The sequence below is a fragment of the Triturus cristatus genome, chromosome 1_2 (genome assembly GCF_964204655.1).
Source record: "Triturus cristatus chromosome 1_2, aTriCri1.1, whole genome shotgun sequence".
NCBI classification, from domain to species: Eukaryota; Metazoa; Chordata; class Amphibia; order Caudata; family Salamandridae; genus Triturus; species Triturus cristatus.
In genome coordinates, this window is record NC_140580.1 from 1067541143 (window position 1) to 1067555319 (window position 14177).

At 42.6% G+C, this 14177-nt stretch overlaps 1 protein-coding gene across 2 annotated transcripts in view; it reads left to right on the forward strand.

Annotated features, from left to right (window-relative positions):
* Nucleotides 1-14177, forward strand: part of LOC146868666 (noelin) — a 207235-nt gene that overhangs the window by 99750 nt on the left and 93308 nt on the right. For both annotated transcript variants that reach the window (XM_085612813.1, XM_085612823.1), the window contains exon 4: nt 6359-6578. In XM_085612813.1, coding sequence (XP_085468939.1) covers nt 6359-6578 — 220 coding nt within the window. The remainder of the gene's footprint in view (nt 1-6358; nt 6579-14177) is intronic.

A 14177-nucleotide genomic window follows, 5' to 3' on the forward strand; every position in this document is an offset into this window, starting at 1 on the left:
CAAGCTGCAAAGTTTTTTTAGATCACTGATGGAACTAGAAGTTCCACACTCCGACTCCTGCACTTTCTTACATTCCATAGTTCACTGTTTTGCCTCGTAAATAACGTTAGTACAATTGCATAATTTTGTCAAAGTTTAGCCGAAAAAGTAATATTCTATATTTTACATCCTACTTCAAAACATGCAGGTCAAACTATTTACAACTTTTGTTTCTGATGTAGAAAACAAGAAAAGTAGGAAAGATTTTATTGAAAAGAGACAGAGAGATGTAAAAGTAAAAACGTATGTTTTCAAGGATCCAAGTTTCCAAATAAGTTTTATTTAATTTCTGAAACCTATCTGGAGAGGAACATGTTTTTTGTCCTCTTTAAAGAACAATCAAATCATTTTTTTCTGTTTTGTATTTGTTCAGAGGTTTTTGCTGCTACGTATTTCCGTTCCCCGACAATTGGCAATAGTTTTTCCAAACAAGTTGGTGGATTTTTTTTATTTTTGACAAATTTTTAGAACCTGATTGAGTAAAAGCATCCTGGGCGGGAAAAAGAAGACTAAAAAATCAACAACCTGCACAATCACTTAAGAGAAGCTTATATTTAGGGTGATCAATAACTATGAAAATAAACTCGAACTCTAACCAATCTATTCCACTGCCAATCATTACCCATCCATGTGCCGTTTTCCACATTTATTAATGGGGTCATGTGTGTGACACTGAACCACAGCTATTGTCCCCAAACCTCTTAGACTCCTCTATTATTGGAGTCAAACAGTCATCCATGTGTTTTTGTTGTCTGCAGGATCCTCAAATTCATAGCTGCTCCGCACAAGTACCATTTAAGGGGGCACACTTGTGCATAAGCACTAACGAATGATACAAAATGGTATGCAACATAGATCAGCATAGAACTGGATACATAAACAGACACAATTAATAAATGAAATTCTTAACAATTAATTGATTAAAAATAATAATTGATATTGGTGAAAAAGACAAAAGACTACGAACAACCATAGTGGTGAAAAGAGAACCACCAGAGAATATGTTTGACACAGTTCATAGGAGTCGACTCGAGTTTCGAAGCCTTTACTTTGGATTTAAAATAAGACAAATGCAAAACGTGAAATCTCTACACCTGGGAAAAGAGGATGTCTGCAGCTATGAATCAGAAAAAAGAGGAAAATTAGGGGGGTCTGCGAAAGCACAAGCATCTGCCAAATTTCGCCCCAACCCTACAACTCTTAATTGTAGGAATATATTCCTTATTTTAATTAGTGTACTCTTTCCTTTCTCCTCTTTAGCCAGTCCCCATTTCTCTTTTCCTTTCTATTTCTTCTTACCTTTCCTTCTTCTTTGACCCGTTCTCTAAGTTGCTCATGTTCTTTCTTTACCTCCGTTTTTCATTTCAATTATTTTATATTTTCCTACTGGTTTCCACCCATGTCTGCCTCTTTCTATGTTTTTCTGCTATCCCCTGGCCTACCATTCTTGTCACTTCTTCCATTGCGTACACTGCTTCTTGCTAAGTCACTTATTCTCTTCTTTCTGCCTTGTACAAGATTACCGTTTCTTTTTTTTTGCTTTCTTTTTTCTTCCCTTCATTGTTTCTCCAACATATTCTACAAGCAGTTCACTTTTCTCATTCCTTCTTCACCTCCTTATCTCAGTTGAGATTTACTTCCAGCCATAATCAAAATCTAGCACCATTTTCTACCAATTCTTCACTTCTACAATATTGCCCTTTTTACCATTTCCCTCAAAATATTCAAATCATTTCTGCATTTTCTATCCCATCTTTTCTTTTCTAATTTCAGCCGTTTCATTTTCTTCTGGTATTTACCTGCCTGCATTCCTCAGCTTCTCTTCACTTCGACCCTTTCTTTTAAATCCCTATTTCTGCTCTCTCTTTTCTCTTTCTCAAGTTTGCCATCTTTTATTGCCTTTTCCCCTTCTCCTAGATGGCTTTTTTTCTCCTCCACAATTGTTTCAGTTCCTTTTTCTGTTTCTTTACCTTTATTTTCCATTCGCCCACTTTAGCTGAATTTCTGTATTCTTACTACTGTCTAGTTCTATCTTTCTCCTACAGATTTATTCTCTTTCCCTCCTAGATTCTCAGTCTCTTTTTTCCTACTGTCTCACCCTTTCCACTTTATCTTATTCTTCCTTTATACACGTCTATAGATCCTGCACCCAAGGTCTTTCTCATTGTAATGTATTCGATCCTTCTAACCTTTTCTTTCCTTCTCCCCATTTTCTTTAATTCTTTCCATCTTCTGCTGAAGCTAATGGAGTTTAGAGTGCCCTGGCATCTTTCTAACTTCACAAAGTCCTCTCCCACCCAACACACTTTGCAATGATGGAAGGGGAGTTGTTGGGGAGCTGAACGGGGCAGATCCTTTACCCCACATGCTTTACTCCGCATGTCATTACCCCGCGGTTATTACTCCGCAAAAACTTTTACAATGCAGGGCTTTACACCGCAAAACTGTTACTACGCATTCCCCAAAGTAACGGCCCCATGGAGTTAGAATAATAATTGCGTTGGAATGGGAAATGTGTTGTAACGGATTGCGTTATAAAGCCCTGCGTTGTAAAAGTTTTTGTGAACTAAAAAACGCGGGGTAATGGCATGCGGAGTGAAAATGCAGGGTAAAGTGTCCTATTCGAACTGCTCAGCTCACTTCCAAAGCATGCCTTCATCTTCACTGCAACACTTTATTAATTAAACACACCTCAAAAATAGTATATAATTATAGTTTAACATTTCAACGCAATAAAATGTACAACTTATGACAGTCGAAATATACATCCCCATATTTTGAAACTCAACACATCCTCTTCCAATGTACTTCCCAAGAGGGCAAAGTATTGAGGATGTACACGTATTTATTAACAAACAGATGCCTCCCCGAAAAGTGCAGCACTGCAGAACATAATAAAATACATTTTTAGACTTAATGGAAAAGAAAACCTGGCTAATCCTGATAACAGCAGCATGTAAAACCCTCCCCTCATCCACAGATGAAAGATTGATGGCCTCTACATTGAATGTTGCAGCGGCTTAAGCAGCCTTTCTTAAATTTAAGGGGATTTTATAAATTATCCACAAATATCTTCGTGTTTAGCATTACTAAAACCCCCTTTGCAGACACAGGAGCACATACAGACGGACATGCACACACCGACACACAAACCAAAAACTGAAAATACCACTGGCGTTCAACTGTAGTCTGTCCACTTCCCAAAACATAACAACCAAAAACGAATGTCATGAGCTTACCGATAAACCGCCCTAAAAGCGCATTCCATATTCACAATCCAAAACACATTCATCACATTCACTTTGGAAGAAATGTGGCTAACATTAGTTTCCTTGGCAGTGTATTTCCCTCCTCATGCAGTGAGTTGGCCCTCTATGGAGTGAGCCTCAGGAAGCATGAACAGTAAAGCGGTGGTGGCTCGCCGAGGGAGTGCTGCGGGGCGGTGAGGCGGGACAGGGCAGGAGAGGGGCAAGGTGGGGGGTAGTGGAGTCCGACATACGACGGACAGGAGTAAGGTAAGTAATGAAATATATAAAACTATTTACCTTGCGTGCGCTGCATCACCGAGTTGGCAAAGCAGTGTGCGCAAGATAAATAGTTTTATGTATTTAATTAATTACCTATGTCGCAGTCCACTACCCCCACCCACCCTGCCCCTCCCCTGCCCCGACTCACCACCCTGCAGCACTCCCTCGGCGAGCCGCCACTGCAGTAAAGTAGACTCACTCTCCTAGGTGAAAGTACTAAGAAAGCGAGCTTGGATAAGAGATAATGTTGTCAGACTTATCCGCAGCATTGAGAGCATCCGTGTCCAGCCTGCAGTCTTTGTTGATGATGTTGCACCTGCTGATTTCTGTGTAGCATGCTCACACCGCCACTCAAAGCCCTTCTGCTTGACCCTGCAGTAAACTACCGGCTGATGGTCTTCAGCTGAATCCCACCTTAAAACTAACTTCAGGTGCCACAGATTTCATTCAGAAACTGAGGCCAATATGGGAAGATAATGTGCCCAAGATGATAACAGTGGAAATTGGCATACGGCTACCAAGGCTCTCCATGGCAAGTGTTTAACGCTCAGCTAGCCCAGCCTTTCAACCAATCGCTCTTTCTGTGAACGAACTTGGACGCCCATACGTGCAGTGGGAAATATGGAAATGCACATTTCTGCATGCAAAGTGCTGCTGGCAAAAAAAACAGGCTGTGGCTTACAAAGCCTTGTTAATGGAGTGGCCCTTTAATGTTCACTGCCTAATTCCAAACTGATGGATTCATCCAGGATGTCCCATCTCCTGATCACAATACTATGGTGGGCAGTTGAGTCGATGAAGGCTTCAGTCCATCTAAGACGTATGCACGGGTCCAAGCAATGGGTATTTGGGTAGTGGTGGAGATGATGAAACCAAGCTGCCTTTGGATATGATATGCAATGTTCAAAATGGTTTTCCCCCAAAAGAGAAGGCTGCAACTCATAACACAGCTCTAGAGCCCGACAATGTACACTTAGGCGACTTCACTACCATCAACAGTCACAACCCCCCCTTCAACGTGATGTTGGACCCCCTATTACTGTAGGCAATTTCAACTCATTCCGTCAGTTTTCATGCATTTTGAGGACATCTTTTTTTGCGCATCTCAAATGTCCATTGGGATAAAGGTCTTCTTAGCCCAGGGTTTCCAAAGTTATATATATTTTTGTTGAAATGTCATTTAACTTTTGTGAAATCATTTGCGCGCAACGTGGTGCCCAGTAATCCTGTTTTGGGCTGAAAGAGGACTGGAAGTGCCCTGGTATTTCCAGGCACACATGGTATTTCCAGGCACACATACACCTGCACTGATATTCCTGGAAAATTAGCCAGATTGGGGGGAAGGATGTGAGAAAATGGCAGTGTACTATCGCTCTGCCAGTCACAGTAATAGTGGCATTTCAAGAGAGTAAGGAGAATGAGTACTTTCTTCCCCCTTGATGGACTAAAGGCAACCATTTTAGGAGCCAGGTTGTGCTATGCCTCAAGCTGCTGTAGCATTGGGACCCTGCAGTTGATGCATTAATTAAAGTTTCTCCCCTGCTCAATACAGAGCTCAAACAAGGGGTGTAACGTAAGCCCCTGCAGCCCCTATGGTCTGAAGGGGGAGTGGGGAGCAACACTTCAAACCCTCAATCCTTCAGGCTCCGCTTTAAGCCCAAAGTTTTATAGCCTCAGGGGCCCCTCATCACATTCTGCATGGGGGGCCCCATGATTTTGTATTACCATCGACCCTCCAAGTCAACCTTAAACTTACTGAACTACCCACAAAGGCAAATACAAAGAACACTCCACATGCAAAGAATACGCTACAGGGGTGGCCGATACACATAACATTTGCACGCAAGAATCAAAAAAACATTGCATATCATCTTCGAAAAACAGACTCTAACAAATGAATGCATGTTTTGAGTATCTCATGCAATATTTCGTACAGTTAATTAATGCAAATCGCTGTCATTGTAGTGAGCACCCTTTTTCGGTGACCGTGGTTTGCTAAAACATTGCTAATAAAGTTTATGCATGCTTATGGGGTATTAAAAAAATTAATTTAAAAAAAATGCTGATGCAGTGATTTAAAAAAAACTCGCAACAGCATTTCGCCTTCCTTCAATGCCCGCAGGAAGGCGAGGGTTTGTCTTAATATCAATACAGTGTATTTTTGTGTAATTGATATTTTGTGTCAGCTCAGGGTTAGAGAGCTAGATCCTCAACACTATTTCATCTTTTTGCTTACAGGGCTAAAATAAAAGAAAGTTTTTTCAATGCTGCAATGACTGAAGATGCAGTTCACTCCCATGTAACCATGACAGAGGGCCACAGAACATTTTTTTTGCACCATGCATAATATATTTTTGTTACTTATTTTTAATTTCCCAAACAATTTGGCACCATATCACTAAGGAACCTTGAACACATCTGGGACCTTCCTTTGCATGCGACTGTAGAAGCATTCCATGAGTCTCTTTAAAAAAAACTTTTTTGTCGATGCATATATATTTTTTTTGTAAAGAAAAGAAATCTTTGTGTCTGTGATCCGAAGCATGTAACCTTAAGATGTTGCACTCTACAAATGACAAATAAAGGCCTTTTCCCAAATATTTTGGTGTATTGTAGACTGTTTAATATGTGCTTTCTGACGCATCATTTGGACAAAGATTTTTTTTTGAGGGGGCGGGTGGGGTGAACAAATCCCACACATTTGCACTCATGTAGGGAGAGGCCAGGGCGAGGCAGGGTTTTGCAAATTTTTGCACGCATGCCACTGAACCAAGCTTATTTTAACCTTGCAGGCAATAAAAGCGAAAATGGAGGAACTTAGGCCTTTGATCCCAGTGTTGGAAGAGTACAAAGCCGATGCAAAATTGGTATTGCAGTTTAAGGAGGAGGTCCAGAATCTGACGTCTGTTCTAAACGAACTCCAGGAGGAGATTGGCGCCTATGACTACGAGGAACTGCAGAGCAGAGTCTCAAATCTTGAAGAAAGGCTCCGTGCATGCATGCAAAAATTAGGTAGGCTCAGAAAATTGATTGTGGCCCTGGCCATCCACCTACAATGTAAAGCACACACAACACTTCCAGAAAGCGGTGCAATGTCACCTTTTTACTATCTTAACATTTGCAGTTTTTAGGTCTGCACAATATATACGTATGTCTCTCTTAGTTCTAGTAAGGAACGACCAAGAACACACAATGAGGTCACACACCCATGGACCATGTCATTGGAATGGGTTGTGCCCGGGATTAAAGGATCTACAAATCCAAAGTGAAACAAATGTGCTGGAGTAAACTTAGAAATGGGCACACATGTCAGAGGTTAATACATGTTGTTAGCCCTGGGCTAGTCAAGATGTCTAGGACATCCCTAGAGTGGGTGGTGTGAAAGTCCACCAGCGTCAGAAGTGCATTGCTTAGCTGAAAATCATGGCTGCTGGGGTGTCTCTTGCAAACATGATGGTGGTCTTGGATGATATCTCAGCAGTCTCTGGCGCACTCATATAGTGTGTGTATTATTACACCCTAAATATGGCATGCCATCTTTAAGACATCAGCTTAGTGGGGAAGGGATAGCTCCCTGCACTATACAAGATCACTGGTTATTGTACACTTTAGAACACAAGCTGGTGATATGTAGTGTGTGGATTATTTGTTACTACTGAAGTTGTGTTCATGCTGCTGTTGGTTGTGTCTTGTTTCACATGGCAATGGTGACTACTGTACATGTAGAACAGATTATGGTAATGTGTGACTGGGATATGATCTCTTAACTAGTTAGTGCTTACAAGAGATATCGCTTTACGACATAGCAGGACAGGCTACTATTCAATAAGGAACAGCATCTCATGATGTGTGGTTTGTAGACCATTTACTAGTGCTGAAGTTAGGTGTTTTGTAGACAGCATTGCAGGTTATTTTACACAAGCGACAAACATTTGTACTGTTTGGGTGCCATGGAATTTGATGGAGCTGAATGCAGAGCTTACAACCCTACACAACAATGCAGGATATTTTACAATATAGAACACAACCTGGTGGTTTGTGCCACGGATATCATTTGCTGGAGCTGAACAAACACGTCAGTGCACCACACACCAGGACTGGCTCTTTGCTGTAAAACAGATTCTGGGTATTTGTGACCAGGATGTCTGAATGGGTAGCTCCCAGCTCTACACTGCGGTAAGGTGTACTGTAACTATGTAACAGATGCTGGTGATTTGTGACCTGGATGTCTGAGTGGTTAGCTTGCTGCTCTACACTGCAGTGAAGGGCACTGTACACAATGTAACTGATTCTGGTGATTTGTGACCTGAATGTCTGAATGGAAAGCTCTCTGCTCTACACTGAAGTAAAGGGTACTGTACACAATGTAACAGATTCTGGGCGTTTGTGACCAGGATATCCGAATGGGTAGCTCCCAGCTCTACACTGCGGTAAAGTGTACTGTAACTATGTAACAGATGCTGGTGATTTGTGACCGGGATGTCTGAATGGGTAGCTCCCAGCTCTACACTGCGGTAAAGTGTACTGTAAGTTACAGATGCTGGTGATGTGTGACCGGGATGTCTGAATGGGTAGCTCCCAGCTCTACACTGCAGTAAAGTGTACTGTAACTATGTAACAGATGCTGGTGATTTGTGACCGGGATGTCTGAATGGGTAGCTCCCAGCTCTACACTGCGGTAAAGTGTACTGTAAGTTACAGATGCTGGTGATGTGTGACCGGGATGTCTGAATGGGTAGCTCCCAGCTCTACACTGTGGTAAAGTGTACTGAAACTATGTAACAGATTCTGGTGATTTGTTAGTACTGAATAACCATGTGAGTGCACTACAAAGCAGGACAGTCTACTGTCCGCCATAGAACTGATTATGGTGATTTGTGACCCGGGCGTCTGACTGCTGAATGGGTAACTCCCAGCTCTACACTGCAGTAAAGGGCACTGAAACTATGCAACGAGTCCTGGTGATTTGTGACCGGCATGTCTGAATGGGTAGCTCACTGTTCTACACAGCAATAAAGGGTACTGTACCCAATGTAACAGATGCTAGTGATTTGCGACCTGCATGTAGCTCCCAGCTCTAGACTGTTGTAAAGGGTGCTGTAACTATGTGGGAGATTCTGGTGATTTGTGACCTGGGTGCCTGAGTGTTGAATGGGTAGCTCGCTGCTCTTCATACACAAGGTAACAGATCCTGGTGATTTGTCACCTGGATGTCTGAATGGTTAGCTTGCCCCTCTACACAGCAGTAATGTAACTATGTAAAAGATTCTGGCTTTTGTGATGTGGATGTCTGAATGGATAGCTCGCTGCTCTAAATAGCAGTGAAGGGTACTGTACACTATGTAAATGATCCTGCCGCTTGTGACGTGGATGTTTGAATGGGTAGCTCCCAGCTCCACACTGCAGTAAAGGGTATTCTACACAATGTAAAAGATTCTGACGCTTGGGACCTGTTTGTCTGAATGGGTTCACTGCAGTAAACAGTATTGTTCACTATATAACAGATGCGGGTAAGTTGTGTCCCAGGTGCCATTTATTTGTGCTGAATGGACAGCTTCCTGCTCTATACAGGAGTGCAGGCTACAATTGAACTCTATTAAATCGATGTAGCTGGTAGTGGATGGTTTAGGTACCTTTGTTAGCCCTCAGTGGGCAGCTTCCTGTCCTTGTTAGCAGTGGAGCGCATTCCGACAGCCACAGTATCACCTTGTAAAGAGTGATTAGAGAAACAAGGACATCATTCTCAGCACGTTTCCCATGGAAATGCAACCATGTGTACCCTTCACGTTATAACTTAGACAATTTCACATAACAGGGTGTTTTTCAAGTCATGGAAGAAGAGTTATTAAAAATTTGGTGGATGCACGACCTACACCAAAGACTGTTCACATTACTCAGAGTGTATACTCATGAGTACACCCTAACTAGGGCGGATGAGGGGGGAGGCAGTTTTTAGTGAATGTCCTGGATCTGCCAAACTCGAAATAATCAATTAGAATGGTCGACATTTCCATTACACAACATCCAGTCAACTGCGCACGCAGTTTTCCTAGTAAGTGAAACACACATGTCAATAACTGAAAGGGTGTATCGTTAAAGCCACATGTTAAAAAACGATGTATGTTTCTATGCTACCCGTGTTCACATATTGGTCAGTGTTAATGGTATTGAACCTTAGGTGGCAGGAAACCTGTGGTTCAGTGAAAATTGTGGTACAGTTGCTCCAGCCCACAATTGGCAGGCGCGTCCATCACCAAATGCTGTTACTGATATGGGTACCATAAGTCACTTTTGGTGGACCCTGTGGTAAATTGATCTTAGTTGCCCATCACTACCTGGAGTACTCTGTCAGGGCCTCCCACAAAAATATCCAGACGCCTTGATCCTGTAATTCCACTGCCCTATACTGAGGTCAATAGAAGGCAGCCCTCCTGACGTCAAAGCCTCCACGAGATCCGTCATTTGGGAATGCCATCGGGTAGTGTAGTTGCTGAGAAAAACAGTGCTGGTCCATCCACCCAGTTAAGCTGAGAGGTCAGTCACCATTTTCCGCAGCATCTAATCCATGCAAGACCGGTACCACATTGTGGAGATCTTGTATCAAGTGTGTCAGGTATCGTTGCATGTGAATACTGACAATGGATCACCATATTCGATTCACATTCCAGGACCCAGACCTTGTGATAGCAACATGCCACATCACTTGGGCATAATCATTTCTTGCAACAGAGTTTTGTTTCCCAAAAGTGACATCTGCACCTCCCTGACATCTTTCTTCTTCTAACAAAGATCCCCCTCCACCAGGGAGGCACCTTCGCTACAAGGGTGGATGGACCATTAACTGTAAATAACGCTATATGAGGACCGTATTCTGCTTATCATCACAGATCAACACCACAAAGGCGTAACATCCATTTGCGCATTGTTTCTCTCTTTGAAAAATGCTAACCTAAAACAATTAAAAATTCTGTATGTGATTGCGAATGTCTAAATGCTCGAAGGAGGATCTGAGATGGGACACTAAAAGCCACTAGCACAGCACAAGACTTTGGTATAGATAGAAGGACGCTAGTGTCCATATAGTGCGTTGATCTCTCTATACAATGAACCTGCAATCACCCAGAAATTATTTATCTATCTGCCCTGCTTCACCTTTTCTGCCATGGGTCGTGGTGCAGATGCAGATAAGACAGAAAATTGCAGGTCAGGAAAGTTGGTATGGATTGCTAGACATTGGGAATCAGAATTAACCCTGGACATGGTGAGCATAGCGGCGCTACACGGAGGTCCACGGAGTCTCACTCCGTGGAACTCCGTGGAGCTTTGCTACGCCACCCGCCTCCACCCTCCCTATTAACAAGTAAGTAAACATTAATTAAAAATACATTTAAAACCACTTATGTCTGTACTGCGGCGTCCCCGGGCTGCAGGTCTCCTCTTCCTCGCCGTATCAGTAATCCTGGTGAAAAATGCACATGCGCGCACGCCTGCGCATACGCATTTCTTGCGAGAAATGAGTAGGCACGCACACATGCGCAGTTTTCACCAGGATTACCAATACGGCGAGGAAGAGGAGGACTTCAGTCTGGGGACGCCGCAGTACTGAGGTGAGTGGTTTTAAATGTATTTTTAATTATTCTTTACTTACTTGTAATAGTGGGGGTGGAGGCAGGGGCTGGCCAACTCCGCTCCGCTGCGGAGTGAGCTGAGATTCGTTTTCTCAACGGAACGTGGAGATGGCAAATCTCCGCACACTCCACGGGCGGAGCGGAGGTCTCCGCCGGGGGTTAATCAGAATAAGTAATGATTACCTTGACGCCCAATAGTTTTATTTGGGAAAAAAATGCTCAAGTTGATTTCATACCAAATATACTTGCATAAACTATGAGTGCGCTAAATAGCTCAATGTAAATTTTGCGCTGACACAAAATTCCCCAAAAAGCATTTTCAGAATAATTTTTCTGTAAAACCATTTCTGTGACGGCAATTCTTGCTAAAAGTGAATTTGCTTAGAGGTTTTTCTTAGCAAAATGTACTTTTGTTGGATTTGTTTCCTCCTGTATAATTTCTAAAATTGACAGCCTGTATGAAGTTTATGAAGCTAGCCACATTTTTTGTGGTGTCTGCAGAGAAAAATTGTAGCAAATTTGAACATTCTTGGTGTTGTATGTAACAACATCAAATTCAAAGATGTCAAATTGCTACAATATAGAGCTCAAAATATTGACTTGCACAGTATCATGAAGGTAAGAATACATAAGGGAGTGGGAGTGTGAATTTACTCCACATATCCACAAAACACTGTCGTCCAAGCTGATATCCCAGCCAATAAATAATATTGCATAGACTATACTGTTGTAGTATGCCTTTAAATATTTAATAGTCAACATCTACTCTTAGGGTATAGTGTTATCCTCAACAAAAGAGAAAAGTCACAGCTCTGTCAGTGCCTCACCCAGGGTAATTACTTATGGATCAGCTAATTAGATGCAAGAAGCAGTGGGACAAGTTGTTTCCACCCAAGCACTGTTGCAGGACTCAGACTCTGAGTTTCAAAAAGCAATCTCACACCAGTGTCCATAGGACTAGTCTTTATTGCGACACCCAAATACATCTTTCAAATTAAGCTTCATTGCATTTCCCACCATATATTTATTTTTGGACCTCTGTTTTGATCAACAAAGTGTACCTACTGTACTCTTATGAGGGTCGTATGCTCTGCCAGTAGGGTTTCTGCCCAAAGGGTAGACTTTTTTAATGTTAGAACACAGTTCTTACAATTCCATCTTCTGACATCTCAAATCGTGAACACCACTTGATTCTAGGATGTACCATGGATGTCTACTTTCACGAAAGCAACTGTTCATAAGTATCATGACAGTTCCCTGAGCTCAGTATCATGAATGTTGTTTACCAAACCATTGATCCATTCATTGATCCATCCATCACTTCACCTATCCATCATTCTGTCAGTGTTAGCAATCAAACATAATGTCACATAAATATTAGGACCCGAGTTTTATTTGCAGTGGATGTAGATTTTCTATTATTAAGTCCAATTTTGTGATTGGTTTAAAAACCTTATTTTGGGCACAGTATTTTTGGCAGAAAATATTACGGCCACATTATTCTAGTACAATGATGTCAGTTTTTCTGTGCATCTTCCCATCCGTCAATCTCTAATAAACCTGGCCATCCATCCTTCGGCTTCATCCCTATGTATTTATTGAGCTATTGAACCATCTGTCCATCCATCCATCCCTCTGTCAGTTGCCTTTCCACTCATCCATCTGCACTTCTATCCTTCTCTCCATTCCTGACTTCACTCATCCATCTATCCAGTCATCCATCTATCCATCCCACAGCGAGTCATATTTCCACTCATCCATCTGCATTTCTATCCGTCTTTCCATTCCTGACTTCACTCATCCATCTAACCAGTCATTCATCTATCCATCCCACAGCGAGTCATATTTCCACTCATCCATCTGCATTTCTATCCGTCTTTCCATTCCTGACTTCACTCATCCATCTAACCAGTCATTCATCTATCCATCCCACAGGGAGTCATTATTCCAACCATTCATCTGCACCTGTGCCCTTCTCTCCATTCATAACCTGCACATGTTAAAATTGAAAAACGGAAATTGCATTATCATTTTTAAATATCGTTAACTTGCTGTTTTAAACTGGTATCTTTAGTCACTGATAAAACTGCTGCTCAAACATTTGCACATTGCGTTATTTGCACATTTTAGATCGAGGGCTAAATATTGCCTTACTTTTAAATTGGCTGCCATATTGGGGGAGATTACGTACCTGTTGTCCTGTTTTTTGCTGGTGATCTCGGACGCTCGACCCAAGCGGACCCAGTTGTAGGCGGGTCCGCATTGCACCTGGGCTGACGCGTCAGTGGGGGGGCGTGGCCGAATGCACACAAAAGGGGCGCTGGGACGTCCGCGCAGCGGGCGAGCGCCGGCGGCGTGCCAAAGGCAAGCCCGTCTGTGCCCGTCAGCGCCCGGAGCGCGCCCAGTGCCAGGACCCCTGCCTCTCCACACACATATGTCTACAGTAGAGGTGAGTTGTTGGCTCTGGATAATACCCTATGTAGGCCCCAGGACAGGGATTTATCCTGCGGAGTCTCAGAGCTCTGCACCTGTACCAGATGCTCTTATCAGAACAGGTGGCATCGAGAGGGGGTGGGTCTAAATAATTTGTTGGACATGAAGCGCATAGCGGGTGTAGCGAATAATGGTGGACTTAATGCGCACACCGTGACTAGAATTAATCAGCCCCAAATGTTAAGCTGTATCCTTTTAATTGTCCGATCCCTACATAAACACAGGTATCAAATTGGGGACCTGATTGAGAGTGGCGCGCCTGACATAATTTTTCTAACTGAGACCTGGACGGATAATACATCCGGTCCAGATTGGAACACTGCCTTACCAAGTGGGTATGTGGTCACCTCTCAGGACAGAATAGGTAAGAGGGGGGGTGGGATAGCGGTTGCCCATTTAAAAATTTGAGTGGAAATATACCTAGATCTCTCCGCGGAAGTACTTTTCTTCACCATCTATGTAGGTAACTCTTTTAAATTCCAAGGATTAT